Here is a 19,075-nt window from a genome sequence, read left to right on the forward strand (position 1 = left end):
TGCAACCAAAAATTTAAACTTTAATTAAAATTTGATTTTCATTTGATTAAATGTTTGTTAAGTCACTATCACTGAATGGGACAGTGCAATTGTGCTGAGTCATTAAGTAATAATGACAAATGAGGTATGACTTAGTATCACATAGGAAAAAAAGTTAAGTGAAAATAGAAGAATGACCAATCCAAGAGAAAAAAAAAGTGCATTTTTAAGATTTAAAAGAAGAAACAGAGCTGGGTACAGCATTCCAGAGTGGAGTCGTGGGTTTGTGACTCTAAAGCAAATAATAATCATTAACATCTTAGAATCAAATCTAAAATGTATGTGTAACCAGTGTAGAGATGCTAAAATTGGTTGTATGTGGACTCTTCTGTTGGATATTATGAGCAGTCTTGTTAGCATTCTCAATATCATTAAGAACTCTAAGAAGCACTGTTTCAAACCGACAGAAATTGGCCAAAGGGCGCAGTGCCATTCATGTAGTTGGAATTTTTTATGTGATCAAAGAGATTGCATTTCAAGAAGTGCTTGATCAAAAGCATATTTAAAATTATTCGGTACTGGACCAGATGAACGTGAGGAATTGATAATGGCTAGGACAAATGGGGAGACTGAATAAAAGTTGGAATAATGTCCAGTTAACAGAAGGATGAATTCATTTTATTAATGACATCTGTTAAATGCTTACTAGTGACTGACTGAATGCAAGGGGGTTGAAAGCAAAGGGTGGGGAGAGTTTGAGAAGGAAGGATAATTGCATTCCTATCACCTCGAAAATTATCAGAGAAAAATTATACAAGCACTTCATATTTATCAACTGAGGGCTCACTAACAAGTGGGGGAGGGTGTGTGGTGTGGTGTGACTGATGATATCAATGATGATGATGTATGATGATGTGATAGATGATAGGTATGCGCTAATCATTTTACTTCAGACCACTTTGGGGGCCATCACAAAGGAAGATTCACTTAAGAACTGAAGCTCAAGGATTGCTTTGACATTTTTATGTTGCTCTGCTGTTCCTTTATGTTGATTAGCCTGTTGAACTTGGTGTTAGTAAGTTTTGAAGCTAATGTAGCCAATAGCATCTATTGTAGACCCACACACTGGAGCAATATTGCGGTATTTAATATTGAGCGACAGTGAAGAGAAATTGTGTGAATGTTGAGCCTCACTTGAAGCCAATTAAATAACCAGAGTTGCAGCTTGGATGTGTGATGATGGATGGATGTGTGGCCAAATGCCTTTGAGATGCCTAATCCTGCCCATTGTCTAATTCTGTGAACAAATCACATTACATTTACTCATTAAACTACATTGTGGGGCAGGCCACTCCTTCCAAAACACATGTAGGCTTTCCTGTAACAACAAATCCAGCTGAGCTTGTGTTGCAGTATGAAATGTGGAGATAATGTTAGGTCTGGCTGTGTGAGAAGACACAGCCGCGTGTAAACAGGCACAGAAAAGCACATTATTTTCAATATGCTAAACATTTGTCATGGTAATGATGGTATAGCAAAATCCATGTTATGGTATGTTATGGTGCATTATGTTTCTTCTACAACTTCACTCACCATAAGAACAAGGTATGCTGGGATTGAAATTGGTATCCATTTTTTAAAGTGTCTGTATAAAAGTTGTATATCGTGATTAGTAGGGATGGGACGGTTAATGAAACCGAGCCGAACCGTTCGGGTCGGCCTTCCCGGTTCGGTGCGCGTGCGTGCCGTTCGAATCATACTCGTGCGCAACTTTGGGTGTGTTGCAGGAAATCAGTTGTAGAGGAGGTGCGAACATGGCAAGCGGAGAAGACTCGGAGCTGGAGGATGCACCAGCAGCGTTATATAGGTCTGGTGTGTGGGAGCATTTTGCATTCAGGGTGACCTATGAAGGCGGTAAGAAAGTTGTGGATAAAAGTGCCACAGTGTGCAAGTACTGTGCAACGCGTATCGCTTACGCTAACGGAAACACATCTAACATGTTGGCTCATCTGCGGAGACATCATCCCAGTGTGACCGTTGACAGCGCAAGAAGGAGGGGCGGGGAGCCGGGCAGAGAGCCGGGCAGGGCTGCACAACTTCTCCTCCCCGCGGCTTTTAAACAAACGTACACAGACGAGTCAGACAGGGCGAAGGGCATAACGAAAGCACTGGGGTGTTTCATCGCCAAAGATATGCAACCTTATGCCGTGGTTGAGGGTGCGGGATTTCAGTGCATGATAAAGGCACTCGAGCCACGATATAAAATCCCCTCCCGCAAACACTTCAGCTGCACGGTAATTCCCGCACTTTATGAAGAGGTCCGACGGGGAATTGTGAAAGAGTTGTCTGACACAGCCTATGTTGCTCTTACTACGGATGGATGGACATCCAGGGCAACTGAAAGTTTCCTAACTGTGACTGTCCATTACATTACCTCAGAGTGGGAGATGAAGAGTTACGTTTTACAGACACGCCGCCTTTATGAGAGCCACACAAGTAAGCATCTCTCTGAAGCACTGACAGAAGCAGTGACAGAATGGAAGTTGCAGAGGGACAGCAGCACAATCCCTGTTACTACAGACAATACAAAAAATATGGTGAATGCAGTTAATGCAACAGCTGGACTGGGTCCACAAATTGGCTGCTGTGCACATACAGTTAATCTGGCAGCTAAGAATGCAGTTTCAATAAGTCAGGTATCACGACTGCTGGGGAAGATTAGGAAGGTGGTAACATTCTTCCATCGCAGCACAACAGCCAGCCATGCCCTAAAAACCAAACAGGGGATGCTGGAATTGCCAGTTCATAAACTAATACACGATGTCCCCACCCGCTGGAACACAACATATGATATGCTGGAGCGTTATTTGGAACAGCAGGCTGCCATCTACTCTGCTCTGATGGAGAAGGATGTTAAGAAGCATCTCAAGGACATCTCTGTTTTGACTGATGGTGAGGCAAAACTGGCAGAGGATCTAATTAAGATTCTCAAACCTCTGAAGAATGTGACGACCCTCATGAGCACAGAAACATCCCCCTCGGTGTCGATGATCATCCCTCTGCAGAAGATGATACTAAAATCCATGACACCAAGTGAAGAGGACAGCTCCACCATCAAAGATGCCAAGGCAGCCAGCACCGAAGACCTGGAAGTCAGATATGGGAACCCTGAGCTTCAGGACTATCTGCACAGAACAACAGCCCTGGATCCAAGATTTAAGTCTCTGCCCTACTTGGAAGAAGCCTCTGTTCAGAAAATCTACAGTGATGTCACCAGGGAAATCATGGAAATTAAAGAGCAGGTATTGTTGTTTTTCATTTTTGTAATTGTTACTAAATTTAATGTATTTTATCATCATTATTATTAATTACTTTTAAAGAATAAGAAGAATGCTATGCTATTTGTCATTTTATCATGCAGGGTCAACCAAGAGAAGTCCAGGTGGACAGTTCATCCTCAGCTGGAAAGCCAGAGGCATCAGGGCGGTCATCTCCTCCCAAGAAAAGATCTGCCATGGCAGAGCTTTTTGGGGAGTTCTTTCCAACAGAGAGGGCAACCACCAAACCTTTGTCCCAGATCACTGAGGAGGAGGTCATGTCATACAGGGTCACAGGCTGCATCCCTGTGGATGCAGATCCACTTGCATGGTGGAAGAACAATGAGCATAAATATCCTCACATTGCTAAGTTGGCACGACGTTACCTCACAGTCCAAGGTACATCTGTACCAAGTGAGAGAGTTTTCTCTACTGCAGGGGACATTGTTACTGCAAGTAGATCCCGTCTCTTGGCAGAGAATGTGGACAAACTGATCTTCTTGCAGAAGAACATGATAATACAATGAGCAGAGCTGTGTGAGTGAGTGCAGTAGAGTGCAGTATCTGTTAAGTTTGGTTTACGGTGCATTTTATATTGATGACCTCTTAATTTGGATTATTTATTTTATTTGTTGCTTTAGATAACACAGTGACATTTTAAGTTTGATTAAAAAAAAACAAAACTCCAGCCTTATTTCTTTGATTGTATTTCAAACACTGCACTTCAATTTTCGAGTGGAAAATACTTAGCTTTTCATGAACCACTAATAGTCCATAGGGAGTTGAAACATGTTACATGTTAGAAGAAACATGTTATTTTTGTGTTGATTTCAAAGGGACCTAAGTCTGATAGAGCCTATGCTTTACTTTATGTTGATGGTATATAATGTGAGTTGTAAAAACAGTAAAGTTAAATTCTTTCATAAGCACCAATTCAAGCGTCAGAGTTGTAAGAGCCATTTTGGCGAAGCTTTTTATTTTAGATAGAGATATTGTTTTCCAAATAAATGAAAAGCATGTTGGAACTAGCAATGTCTCCTCTCTTTCAGTGCCAGAATCTCACTTACCTTTAACCCAAGACTGTCACAATGATGTATCAAATGTCAGACTGCCTCATTCTTTCAGTTTTAACATTACTATGCAAGACATAATTGATTTTTGAAACAATCAATGTACACCGAACCGAACCGAAAACCGTGACCACAAAACCGTGATACGAACCGAACCGTGGATTTTGTGAACCGTTCCACCCCTAGTGTTTAGGTGTAAGTTACAAGAAATTGCTTTTGGAACTACTTGGTTTCTGAGAGTAGTGACTTCCTGGAGACGCTGTTTGCCTTGCAGTGTCACTAAGATGATAAGACTCCGCGAACCTAACCCCCCTAGAATAGAAAATTGGCTGTATATTAAATGGGTAGATATGAGAGTTATCTTCATCTGTACAGTCAGCGAAAATGTGTGTCTTCCAAAATGTTGAACTATTCCTTTAGCTATTCCTGACTTGATATCATTGTAAATGAGAGTCACCCCTCAATGATCTCTCGAGCATAAGTAAAGGTTGCCTGAACTTGAATTAGCATGATGCATCATCTTAAAAAAGAAGATAATGAGTCTGAAATCATAATGTGGATTTACTGTGTCATACCTGTGAAGTTAAAAGGGAATATTTATTTCACATTTTTTCTAATCTTTCACTCGTGTTTACTGGTAGTAATGGACAGAAATGCTATTAACATGTGAGCCCGAGTCTCCTGACATTTTATTCTTACTCTCCAAGCTGACCTGCTGTTCTCCACGCATACTATATTAAATGGTTAGCCAATGGCAGCAACATACTGGGTTTATTACTTTCTTTAAAGTTGGCACTTTTGAGCTGCCCTGCCAAACCAGTCATTTAAACCAAATTATTTGTAACAGAAAACAAAGGTGTATGTTAAAATGTTATCATCCCATCCATAGTAAACCATTACACGTTATAGACAGACTTCATGCTTCTACTTTGGCCTTTTGTACTTGCTATAATTTTGTGCACACAGTGCACACACAGTTTTCCTGTTCAGTTAGGGTTCATTACACACATTTCAGGGATGCAGTTTGGTTTCACCTCAAACAAAATTGGTTTTAGATAATATGGCTCAACTAAAGAGTCTGTTTACAACCTGTGTGATTGCCTAATTGCTTGAACTCCTGCTTTGTTGGAGTCTTGGTGCTTTCAACCCAACACTGAAGTCATATTTGTAGCCATGCTAGGACTGAGGGGCCTGGCAGGGCAATCTTGGCCTGTCCACCGCTTTGGTCAAGAATGAAATATCTCAGCTATTGGAGGGATTGCAACTATATTTGGTGTGACATAAATAAATTAGTCCAGTAGTTAAGTTTTTTGATATGAAAAGCTGATGTGATATTTTATGCTGCAGCACCAACAGTATGAAAAATAAACTGGGTGATTTCCTGACATGCTAAACAACAGCAGTGAGGTTCCCAAAGATTTGATATTATTTGGATGTGGCATCAGAAACACGGACTGTTTTACTCTTGATATAATTTTCATATTGAATAATGCATGCATACCATGCATACTTTATCTTTGATTCGTGCGATCTACTACTCTGGTCATTTCATTGCCCTCAAATGAGGCTTAACATTATCACAGTTGACTTCCCTTGACTGTCACTCAATATTAAACATGCCACGATTGCTCCAGCTTGTGCCTCAACAGTAAATGCTACCATCCACGTTATCCGCAGAATGTGCTTATGCCAAATTCATTAGGTTAACCATGAAAATAAGCAGTAAGGCAACATAAAGATGTAAAAACTTTCAGGTTTTATGTTTGAAGTTGGTGTTCATCCATCCATGAGCTTCAGTTTTGAGGTGGATCCTCCTTAGTATTGGTACTTGAAGCAGTCCAAAGTAAAATGATTAGCACACGTATCCTAAGAATTTCCATCAAGTTAATCCACTGAGTCTTTCTTGCTTCCTTGGGTGGTTGGAGTAGATGAAGACTTTTGTGTCAGTTCCTGGAGCCAACAACAGAGAAATTGGCCTGAGTTGCTCATAGTGTTACCTTCCACATCTTCATGTAACAGACTTGGAGTTATAGTGAGGAAAATTGTAGTTTCTTGATGTACGTACTATGAGTATGTGCGTGGCCCTCTACCTACATGTTATCACAGCCACAGTAAAACACTGTTTTTTAAACAACAATAGATTAGATTTGGCATAAAATGCTATCACAATAATGAACATGACATTGATGATGGTGACGAAACTGGTATACTGCCTACCCCTATCTCACACACAAGAAGCCAGATTACTGTAATGTACTGCTATGAAAGGAAAAATGATGAGGAAAATAAGAAAAAGAGATGAAGCTTAATTTAGGCTCATACTGTTTCAGAGAAGAACAGACTTTTTGTGTTTATGCTGTATGTAATCATTAATTTACATTTTAATGAAAAATACTTACATGAGCAGTAATTACATATGTGAGGCGCTTTTGTTTTACATATATAAATTAAAGATAACATAGCTTGAAATAATTAATGGCATCAAAGAAGAAATAGGTGGAGTGATTATTATTCTTTCAATCTTACAGCTATTGTATGCAGTATATGTACATTAGTTGAGTACTACAGTATCACAACTTTGACACAATTGCAAATGATTAAATTTTATTGACATTTAATATTTTTATTGATTTTCAACACTAAAATGGACCATGCCAGTGTTTTCGAATGTTGCTATAAATCAAATACACTTCACATTACTGCAGACCATGTTCCAAAGCATACACAGTGTTATATGATTGAGTCCATTTCCATTTCATTTGTTAACAGTATGCAGATCCATTTAAATTTGATTAAGATACCCATTTTAGTGAACTCCATGTCTGCTTCAGTTGGTACCATACAAAAACAGAATAAAAGTTCATTCTTGGCCTTGGAAACAGTGGACAAAATAACCTTAACTCACGGTCCACATACTGGTTTTTCTATTTTTCCCTAGACCTTTCAACTGGACAGATCCAGGCTAGCTGTTTCCCACTGTTTTCAGTCTTTATGCTAAGCTAAGCTAATTGCCTCCTGGATCCAGTTTCAGACTGAGGTCTCTTGGCAAAGCAAAAAACTATATTTCACAAATGACAAACTATTCCCTTGAGAGGCAGGCGCAATTGAAATGAAGAGGGTGGTGTTATTCTACATTTTTGTCATAATCAAATTCCATGTAAAGACCAATGTGGTAGCCCATCTCTCAGCACTTTATGACTTCCATTTCCTGCGTGTGGCTCCCACTGGTTCCTACAGTAGAGAAATCTTAAAAAACGGCCCACAAATATAATGTTTAATCTTTTTAGGAAAAGGCTCAGTAATTTCCTTGCTGGTCACTGTAGTTATTTGAATACATTGCTCTAACAGGAGGAAACACTGGGGTTGCTGTTGACTATTTTCAGCAGCAGCATAATCACATTTGATGCTGGATTGACTATTTTGGCAGCAGGACAGTGTATGTGGGATTGAGTTAAAATAAACTACACTGTGTAAATTCATGTCAAGGAACATATCACCCTGTGCGATAGTGTGGATCAGTGGCCCTCAAATAAAAAAATGTTTTGTCCTGAAAGTCATTTTAAGGATGTCATCATGTTTTTCATGCCCAGGCATCCTTATCAACAAAATTAAGAAAACAGTACCTTCAACAGCAATTATCTTGATTTAGATGAGAGACTTATTATAAAGATCCGCAGTGTTTCTCACAGAATGACAGTGTAACGGGGGTCATAATGGCTGGTCAAAGTAATTCCTGAGTTATATGTGGAAATATTCTTGTTCCCCACTGCTCTATATGTTCACTGCTTCTCTTCTCCTGATGCTGTGAATTAAGAGTTTATGTCGACCAGTTGTTGGAACAGTGAAAAATGAATCAGGAAGGATTTGTTAAGTTGTGGTTTGTGGTGCTTTGTTCCACAATTGAGTATCAATCTTCACAATCAAATATCTTTTTTTTTTTTTTTTTTTTTTACTATTTGAATGTTTGTTTTAATTTAGAATATTCATTGACAGCCCTAGGTGAGAGAGTAGGTGTAGTCATCCAGGTAACTGCAGAGCAGAAGAGGGAAGTGAGAACAGGTGTGCAGTTGGGCGTGGCAGTCAAAGTGGAACTGTGGCTGGAGGGAGGGGTCTAACGTAACCCACCTCATTAAACAGAAATGGTGACACCACAATCATTTACAGGAAGAACATACACCAGACAACAGCTCTCTCCCTGTGTTTATCTGCAGACCATGTGTGATTGTCAGTGGACGGGAGGAATGGAGTGAGGGGAGATTGTCTGCTAGTTAATTAGTCACACATGCAAGGGCATAACTTTGGCTTAAACACTGGAGAGGTTGAGATTTCATCCCATTAATAAAGTCCAAGTGTGGAGTTTTAAAAAAAAAGACATTTAAATGTCTATTTTACATGAGGCAAAGAGACACACCTAAACAACATAATATGTATCCTAAGTAGTGCAGAGAAACACAATAAAATCATAGACTTTGATAAAAGAACCTACTTTTAATGCGTACATTTTTGATTCCAGCATTATCCTTTACTGAATTTATGCCCACTCTTGTACTATATATCACAACAAAACAGTATTTAATCCCTTAATCTTAATTATACTTCTGTGTTGTTTTTTCATCACTGATAGCTACCAAGGCCTTAAGATGCCACATTTAAAGTATTTTGTATCTATGTTTAAAAAATAAATCTCTAAGCTTGACAGATGAATCAGTTGCATTGGCATTACTGTAAGCTGCAACAGTTCTCAGAAAAAACAAGGCGAACTGACCATAACACCCCAATACTAAAGTATTGGGCGGGATCCTGTCCTCCGTTTGTCGGAGCGGAACTTTCCCTGAGTCGTATGAGACTCCTGCCGGCAGTTGACCCTCAGTCCAGGCTCAGGTGTCGATCAGCAGAGCGTCCATCCCATCCTCGTCGCCAAATTATGTAAGGGAAATTCTCCTTGTTGCTTGTTGAGAGTTGCTAATTCTCAGAAGAATTACAGACTCGGTGTGATGAATCAGGTCTCTTTAATACATGCAGCATGGAGGGAAGACTCATGCAGAGTGTTCTCTGCAGATCTCCACAATGTCTTGGCATTTATACTGTTCAACAAAAGGTTGTCACATGCACCTGGTAATGATAAAATCTTTCCTTCAAAAACAATGATAATTTGGGGGAGCTCACTCCCCTTTCCCTGAGGTTAATACTATACCATAAACTTCTCAGTTACAATGGATCGCACCCTAAGAACTTCCCCCTTCATCCTGTTCCCTCATTGAATGCTCTTCTCACCTTAGTGATCAAAGGCCACAAAGACTTTTACAATTCACAGACTGATTCCCGAGATTAGCAAGTCATCTAATTCCTACAGTAGGCCTTCATCTCAAATAGGCCAGTGAAATACACAATTTCAATCATAAATATCAACATACAGGGGTTCCAACTGGTTTCTCGTTGATGGGGGGTGGCAAGAGGTGTTGGCATTGAGTAGAGGGGCGTTCATCTAAATAAGGTTGAGAACCACTGATCTAATGGCACCACAGGTGGCGGAACAGCAAGTGGGGAGTATGGGTTGGACTTAACCAAATTTTTTCTGCGGGGGGGATATTATATTATCTATATCAAAAAAAAAACATTACTTAGACTTAGTGACGTATTCATCTCACTAATGACATTACTGTGACAGAAACCGTGGCAGTGCTTGCTAGAGAGTAGTCAATGTAACAAGTTTCACAATGATCAAAGAAATATAGAGATTGAACAGCCACAGCCACATGTGGCTCTGCCTCGCTTCAGGACAGGAGATACTGGGGCTTTGTTTCCAAACACCTGAAGTCTCAGCAGTGTTGACTCAATATTCGAGTATTTGTGTTCTTACTTGTCTCACTTGGTTTCTCTCATTATCTGATGAATTCACAAGCTAATTCAATGTCTATGAGCTCCTTCAGCCAATGTTTGTCAGCTGCTAAATCCTTCCAACTTTGCATTTGTGGCTTTCAATGTGAGGCAAGGCTGCAATCAGTTTAACTTTCATATGTGGTTAAACAGATTTGTTTTCATTTCAAAATGGAAAACAGACTAAAAGAAAATAACCAGATGAATGTTTTAGCAGTTCATCTTAAGTACATGACTTTGGTTTTGTATCTTGTATTTTCATCAAAAAATAAATAAAAAAAATGAATAAATAAATGCATTTGTCAGTGAATGCAACTGTCAGTGGTTTTGTTAACCATAGTTATGCTAAGTCGTACCTCTCTCTCTGCATCTGCTGTCATGATCTACAGAATAGTTGTATATTACATGTGTCAATAGAAATATTTTGCTGCTGTGGTTCATGTTGCTGCCACAGCATTATGTAAGGTGCTGTTTGAAGGTGCCCTGTGGAGTGTTCTTGGGAACAAACACAGTTCTGTTAATACTCATTGTTTCTCCCCATAATACATTGCATGAACCCTTGAAGCTTAACAAACGTGTTCAATGCACTGTGACCACATAAAACACATTTTTGGCCATAACTCAGAAGTACATACTTTAATCATTACAAAATTTCACACAAATGTCTCAGAGACTGAAAGATGAAGTGAGACATTTTTTATCCAAAAGGTCAACTTCACATCAGAATATTCTGCAAAACCCTTTTCTGGCCATTGTTCAACAACATAAATCAGGAACAGTGGCATCCATGTTTAAGAATTCATTGCTTCTTTGCAGCTACATCTATATTTGAAGTGTTGTATTCCACCACAAGCTCACTGTCAATATAGTGATAACCAGAAAAAGACACACACACTAAAAAGACACACACCTTCTATTAAATTCCTTCAAAGTCTTCACTACACTATTGATCATAAAATTGGAAAACAATATTTTTTACCTCTTTCCATGAAATGATTGTGAGAATGTGATTTATTCTTGACGGATAAAGTGTATATATTCTCAAAACTTCATTAATCAGTCTTTTCTAAATATCTCACAAGGAAAATTAAATCACAGTTAACCTTACAAACTGTAGTCAGGCTTAAACAAAATTGGGGGTGTTGAAACAATAGGATTAAGGCTTTGTTTAAATTCTTCAGCCTTGGTCAGTTCAACAGGAAACACATATTCAAGAAGATTTCATGCATATGAATGTCTTATATTGCTGTTTCAAATGCCACACAGTCACTAATATCGAGTATGGCCTGACATGGATCAGTGCATTAAGATGTTGTGGCATACTGTCCACAAGCTTGTTGATGTTGATGTCAGTGGGCAGGGCAGGCCACTCTTCAGTCAGAGCCTGGGCCAACTCCTGTAGTGTTTGAGGAATATTGTCCCTCTCATTGATGGCTGGGTGTAAAGCATCCCAGGCATGCTCAACAAAAATATTCCAACTTTATGGGCAATAGTGTATAATGAGTCTAGACCGACATAGATATAAACTACAACTTGTCAATGTGAAACTATATCATCTCTTATTGACTTTGTGACATGAACGACAGTGGGATAGTTCACTTTGTTTCATTACTGAATATGGGACTATTTTGTGCAGCTGTGTTTATATTCTTGTATTCACTGCTATAGAGAGCAGGGGTCACAGTGAACACATGGTTTGTGTACCAAAAAGGAGAAGGTGAAAGCGTCAACATAGCCTTGATTTGTAGTTACGTTTTGGAGCTGATGGGTGATGTTTAAATCCATATTTACTGTCATCAAACATTCAGTGGAATAGTGTGAAATCATTAGCAGAAATGTGTTCTCATGCAAAAGCTAGTGGAGCACCTTCATTTAAACAATGCTCCATAGTGGCAGAAGTAGGGCTGGGCGATAAAACAATAATGATATGTCTCGCGATAGACACGTAATCAATATCAATAAAAAAAGCGTTCGATAGAGCATTCGATAATTTTTTTCTTCATCGGAAGAAACCAGAAGTTGCAAAGCAAGGTTGGTTGCATGAACAAAGGCACTCGCTCTCAGGTAACCAAGCAACGTAGGGAGTAAGCACTGATCAGTGGGAGTAACACGCTAACAACCAATCATTTAACAGTATCAAGTTTGGTTGCGCCATCTCGTTGTCTCGTATTTGATTCTTTGCGAGGAGTGAGATAAGTAGAAAGTGAGCACTGCAGCGAGCGAAGAAATTGTTGATAAAACAGGGAAAGTCAGCTCGCCAGTATGGCAGTTTTTTGGATTTCATAAGTCGGGCCGTAGTCAGACCAATGTGGTCTATAAAGTATGCAAGACCGTCGTCCCCACCAAGACCGGTAATACCACAAACTTGTTTTATCACCTTAGCCGCGCTCACCCTTCGGAGCGCAGCCGTATTCACCAACGTCCAACAACATCCGTACCGCAGCATCACCACACACGCACAGACCGTGCAGAGGTGCTCTGCTTCAGTGCCTTATGACAAATCATCTAAAAGGCACAAAGACATAACGGAGGCAGTGGCATATCATATAGATCAGGGGTCGGGAACCTTTTTGGCTGAGAGAGCCATGAACACCACATATTTTTAAATGTAATTCCGTGAGAGCCATACAATATGTTTAAAACTAAAAATACAAGTAAATGTGTGCATTTTATGTAATTTCAACACTTTTAAAGTACAATAAGTCTCTGAATTCTTTTTAATAACATTGTTATGCTGTTGCTAATCAATGATGAGTATTTCTTACCATTAATGCGACATCTGGTGCTGCATGGTTTTGCTGATGGCTTTGTAGTCTATTTGATACGTGGTGAGGTTAAGCTTCATGCAGGCATTGAGACTTCCATCCGTTAAACGTGATCGTAGGTGGGTCTTAATGTTCTTTAAATGTGAGAAAGACTGCTCACATGCATACGTAGAGCCAAACATTGTCAGTACAGCAATACTCACACGCTGCAGTGCGTGGTATGTGACGGGAAGCGCGTTCCAAGTTTTGACAATCAGCTGGTCTGCGGGTTGAAGTTTTTTCATTTCTGACCAGTTGTGTTGGCTCGCCAACTCTGCTTGCTGTCGTGCAAGTCTTTCCAAATCTTCATTCAGTGACTTGAACTTATTCACCCACATGTCTGAGGCCTTCAGGTCAGCAGCTTGTAGCTCAAAATCTCTGATGGAGACACCGGGGATGTAACTCAGGTCAGCACTGTCCACTGCACACTCGTGTGGATGGGTGATGAACTTAAAAAGACGAGTGCGCTCGCGAAATTCTCCAAAGCGCGCTTTGAATGACTGCAGGAGATTAGATGTGAAGCCTGCTAGCTGCTGAAGATCAAGATGTTGAGCAGGGTCACTTGCTGTGCATGCATCTTTAAACTCTCCCAGTTTTTCAAAGTGTAGTAAACGACCTGTTTCAATGTCGGCGATGAAGAGTTCTAGCTTGTTTTCAAATGCAAACACTGCTTGTTGCAGGGATAAGATTGTATTTCCAACGCCTTGCATTTTCACATTGAGCTGGTTTAGATGTTCAGTCATGTCCACGAGATAGTAGAACTTCAGGAGCCACTCAGTGTCAGCTAACTCGGGATGCTCGACATTTTTCATTTCAAGAAAAGTCCGGATTTCGCTCAGACAAGTTGCAAAACGGCTGAGCACCCTCCCCCTTGACAACCAACGTACGTTGCTGTGCAGAAGCAGACCAGGATAATTATTCCCAACTTCATCCAGCAGTGTTTTAAACTGGCGATCATTTAAAGCTCGGGCAACAATAAAGTTGACCACCCGAACGACCAGCGACATCACTTCACCAAGCTGCTCGCCACACATCTGAGCACAAAGCGCCTCCTGATGTAGGATGCAGTGAAAACTTAGGATGCGTCTCTTTTCATGTTCACGAAGAAGCGCTACGAATCCTCTGTTTTTCCCCACCATACACGGAGCACCATCAGTGCACACCGAAACAAGTTTATCCATCGGTAGATTTTTTTCTTTAGCGAACTCAGTTAAGGACTTGAATAAATCCTCCCCTCTTGTTGTCCCTTTCATAGGCAAAACAGCAAGACTTTCCTCATGTAGTGTGTCACCGACAACATACCTTGCAATCACGCTGAACTGGGATAAATTGCTTACGTCTGTTGACTCATCCAAAGCGAGAGAAAAAAATGGTGCCACATTTATGTCCTTCACTTGCACTGCCTCAATTTGATTTGACATCATGATGGTACGATCGTGAACAGTTCTTGCCGACAGAGGCATGTCTTTTATCCGTTTAATTATCTTGTCTTTATTTGAAAAGTCGTCAAAAAGTTCATTGGCAACATCAAGCATGAATGCTTTGGCATACTCCCCATCTGTGAATGGCTTTCTGTTTCTCACAATTGCTAAAGCGCCAGCAAAGCTAGCTGAATTCCAGTCACCTTGTTGGGTCCAAACACGGAGTTGCTGCTGACTAGCTTGCACTCTTGATAGTCGCTCTTGACATGCTTTCTTCCTGCTGTCCCCCGCAGGATATTTCGATGCAAATGTAGTATGGCGTGTGTTGAAGTGCCGCATTATATTTGACCATTTCATAGATGCAATTTTATCATTGCATATTAGACACACTGCAGAACCTGCTCTCTCCACAAAGGCAAATTCCTCTGTCCATTCCTGCTGAAAAGTATGATACTCCTCGTCTTTTTTTCTTTTAGCCATCTTCTCAAAAGGGTTTCTAAAATTAGTTAGCTGACAACTCGATTAAAACAAGGGAAGTTTACGTCCTGATCTCACGACAAGCCGTTGCGCGGAACCTTTTGCATATGTGCACATCGGCCGCTATTTTCGACAGCAAAATACGGCAACCCCACTTGAACAGTGTCTCTGCCTCATCTGCGTTGCCTATGCGATTGATAGATAGATAAATAGACACAACGACATGTTTGTTTGCCACTTTCCCACTGAAATTACTGCGAACCGGCTTTCTAGTTGCCGGTTCGCGCATGCGCAAAGGATTTGTCTGCGAGTCAGATGCAGCCATCAAAAGAGCCACATCTGGCTCGCGAGCCATAGGTTCCCGACCCCAGATATAGATAAAGACATGCTCCCGCTGAGCACTGTGGAGAAGACAGCTTATAAAAATCTCTTACACATTTATTTATTTTTATTTTTATTTTTTTTTAGCACACTTGCAATAAAAATATAATTGAATAGTTCACGTATGTTTAGAGTAAGAATTACTAAAGTTATTCATATGTCTAGGTTGGTTTTATACTTCAATCAGTGTTACTGCCTATCATGTTCGCATGTTACAGATGTCAGGTCTACCTCAGTTTCTGCTGTGTTTACAAAACGCTGCACATATTTGAAAACATTTTATTCACCAATTATTTGAGTGTTTTCCATGGTCGTGTTGACATTTCCTTTCCTTTCTGCCTTGATAGCTAAGGGGATAATAATCAGAGGAAGGTTAAATTTAAACTAAAAATGTTTAAATTTAATATATTTTTCTCCTGGTCCTTATTTTAAATAGGTCATAAAAAATATCAATAATTATCGATATCGACCAATATAAAACACTTATATCGTGATACAGTTTCCAGCCATATCGCCCAGCCCTAGGCAGACGTGATCAAAAACTCCACAGGGTCCTTTAAATGTTTTTAATTAAGGCACAGTCAGTTTACATACACAAGGTGTCCCATGGTCTTTAACCCAATTGTGGTTAAAGGCCCTGTTGGTTAAAGCAAGCCTATTACAAGCCAAGGCAACTTAAAAAGAAGTGTGAAAGGTGACAAATGTGGGATAATGGTAAATGTTTTGTGATATCTCAATTTTTTGCTTTAGAGCTCTCAGCGAGGTTAATGGTGTGTGCAAAATGCTTCTTGTGTTTCAAGTTGCCCAGCTGTGTAACAGCTATCATGTTAGCAGCGTTATTGTCAACTAATACCATGCCAGTGGTTGGGAGCCCCCATTTCTGAAACATCTCATTCGTGCTCCAGCATGGCTTTCTTGCATCACTCTAGTTTGTAAAATACAAAACTCCAACTGCCACCCATCAGCGATAAAGTGAGTGGTAAATGTGAAATATGATTGAGTTGCTCTTGATGTCCATGCATCACATTAGTGCTGCTCTTAGAGCTCTGTTCAAGGCCTCCACAACCTTTCTTTTGTTTCTTGGTAGAGCTGAGGCTCGGAGACCTTTTTTAAGTTTCAACACAGTTTTAATTAAAATGGATTTAAATGTGTAAGATTTTTAATTTGATATGCCATATGAACAGATGCAGTAGTTGAGGCACAGTAGTACGTATACAGTAGTTGGCATAGATATGTGATAAAAGTGCAGTTCTTCTGGAGTGTTGATGCTGCAAAATAGGACAGTGCTGTATCTTGATGAATCAGCATGCATCAGCGTGTGATGACTTAACACTGCCAGTATATGGACAGACATACAAAATAATATGTGTAGTAATGCACATCAGTGCAAAAGCACAGGTACTGTATTGTTTTCACTATAATAGAGATGAATTTTGAAGAGCATTCTTTCTTAGAGAGTTTCACTAAATATAGTGTTGTCAAACGTGACAGGATATCAAACTTGCTAGGCAGTTTTCATTTCAGTCTGTACATTTCATCTTCCTGTGTGGACATGACGTCCTACCAGTGTTATACATCGTAAAACCTGATACTTTTTTTTTTTTTTTTCCTGTCGAGTCTTAAGCATTCTTTTGGACTGTGAGTGAGCAGATGGGAACAATGTGTTTAAGGCGATGCTTTAAAGGAAATGTGGCAGACAGGGAGACTCAGCAGAGATCTGGCTGCCTCTCATCACAAAGGCATTTCCTCCTTAGCCACTTCCTGCTCAGTAGCAGTCATCCTTAAACTCACAGCAGAGTTGGCCTGTTCTGACGGGTATTATAAAGCCAGTCATTTCGCCATCAGGATGCTTTTATTGTTGCAGTGTGTTCTACAGTGACTAGTTTAATATACCTGGGCCTCATTAATTTTCCTCCCCTGCAGTCTTTTTTGTATAGAGATACAGAAACTATATATTGTCCTATCAATGTGAGCAGCAGTATAAACTGAACATGATGAGTAAACAGTACGGTAGATTCTGGTCTTGTCTATTCGCATTTTAAAGGAAACATTAAAGGATTTTGAGTGATGAGATTGACTTTAATGAAGGAAGCTAAAAGGAAGGTTGGGGTTTTGAAAAATAAGGTAGGTATTTCATCCAACTTCTTTTCACAATAACGGTTTATTGCAAGTTGTTTTTATTTAATTCCAACAATTGATGGCCACACTTGCAGCGTGACTGTATGGATGGCAATGTTGGTCATTTCGCTACCTGCTGTCATTCACACTGAAATATTCCAAAAACTGTAGGATGCCATTAAAACTTGACATTTACGGTCCCCCAGCAATTAATCGTGATGATTTTGGTGATCCTGGGACTTTTCCTCTGGCATTACCATGAAGTTCACGTTTATTGCTTTTCAGTGTTGCCTTGGCAATTTTGGATGCTTTGCCATAAAATTTGATACCAATATTCACAGCCTCTCAACAACTGCACTTTTTGTCCTAAAATAACCGGCTAATATATATGGTAAACAATTTACCTGGCAAACACCAGAATGGTAGCATTGTCATTGTGGGCATGTCAACTTGCCAACATCACCATTTAGCTCAAAGCACCACTGTGACACACAGCTGCTAGCATGGTTGACTAGCAAGTCTTATTTCAAAATGCCCTTTCCTCCCAATTTTTAATTTTTATCACAACAACATTGCCTTTCAGCTGAGAAAAAAAGAGGCAGTTATGTGATTAGCTGAATAAAGGGACAGTCACTCAGGTTTCCTTAACTTTTGGGCTGTTGGAATTATCTCCAGAAACTCAGCAGATGATTTTTGGGGCTATGAGCACAGGATTTTTGGACTGATTATAGTTGTAATGTGGCTTATCATACCAAGTTGGAATGAGTCTGTTCCAGTCAGTCAGTTGATATTGTTGTGGTGCTTATGGATTTTTACCACGGTAAAGAATAGAGGATTTTTGATTTTTATCACTGGATTGAGGACCATCGACATTGTGGATTTGAGCCAGAAAAATAATACTAATAAAAAATAGCAATGTTTTCCCCTTATCTTTCTATGACTTCTAAAGGAGAGCTCAGTATCTGTTTTGGTACAGGGTCATGTTCAGGATCTTGCAGGACTTAATCTAACATTTAGTGCATGTTGGAACAGAACAAGTTGTTTCGTGTAGTGCCAGGTGTCTTTAGGTATTAGTAATTTTCATGTCTGTTACCAAATTTACTGTTATATTTAAAGCATTGGAGAGAGCATAAAAACTAAAAATATGTTACAATTCATAACCAAGGCCCATAGTGAGGACTCATAATTTCTAAACCATCAGTCTTTTTTCTTAGACGAAGGTGAGCACTTGCTATATCCCATTACATTTTCCCCTGTGAATCTGTAAAAAATTGGCATCAGCCTTTTCCTGGGGAGCATCGACCCCACAGGAAGCTAACCATTGAATTAAGCTTCGAAGAGCCCTTCCTCTTCAGGGACTGTGAAGGAAAGGCTGGGTGATTTTTTCTTTCTGTTTTCAAAAGATTAACTGCTCTTCCACAGCAGCCGCAGTGAGATGAAGTATGGAAATGGGTTTACAGTGCCTCAGCAGGGTCAACACACTGCTACCCCTGCTGTCAGCTGACAATGACCACCTCGTGGCCCACACAGGAAATGAAAGCAGAGGCTGGGAAAGGGCAACATGATGATAATTCTATATTCATAAGGGCAGACATGATTCTAGTTTTATATATCTTTGGTTTGCGTTGAGA

General features: G+C 39.9%; 2 protein-coding genes across 2 annotated transcripts in view; both read left to right on the forward strand.

Moving 5' to 3' along the window:
• LOC143330715 (SH3 domain-binding protein 4) overlaps positions 1-19,075 on the forward strand; it is a 121,601-nt gene that overhangs the window by 1,570 nt on the left and 100,956 nt on the right. The window lies entirely within an intron of this gene.
• Positions 1,794-3,823, forward strand: LOC143330856 (E3 SUMO-protein ligase ZBED1). The gene is made up of 2 exons (XM_076747615.1): positions 1,794-3,281; positions 3,401-3,823. The coding sequence occupies exons 1-2, from the start codon at positions 1,794-1,796 to the stop codon at positions 3,821-3,823; spliced, it is 1,911 nt and encodes a 636-aa protein (XP_076603730.1).

This window comes from Chaetodon auriga, chromosome 13 (assembly GCF_051107435.1).
Source record: "Chaetodon auriga isolate fChaAug3 chromosome 13, fChaAug3.hap1, whole genome shotgun sequence".
Taxonomy (NCBI): Eukaryota; Metazoa; Chordata; class Actinopteri; order Chaetodontiformes; family Chaetodontidae; genus Chaetodon; species Chaetodon auriga.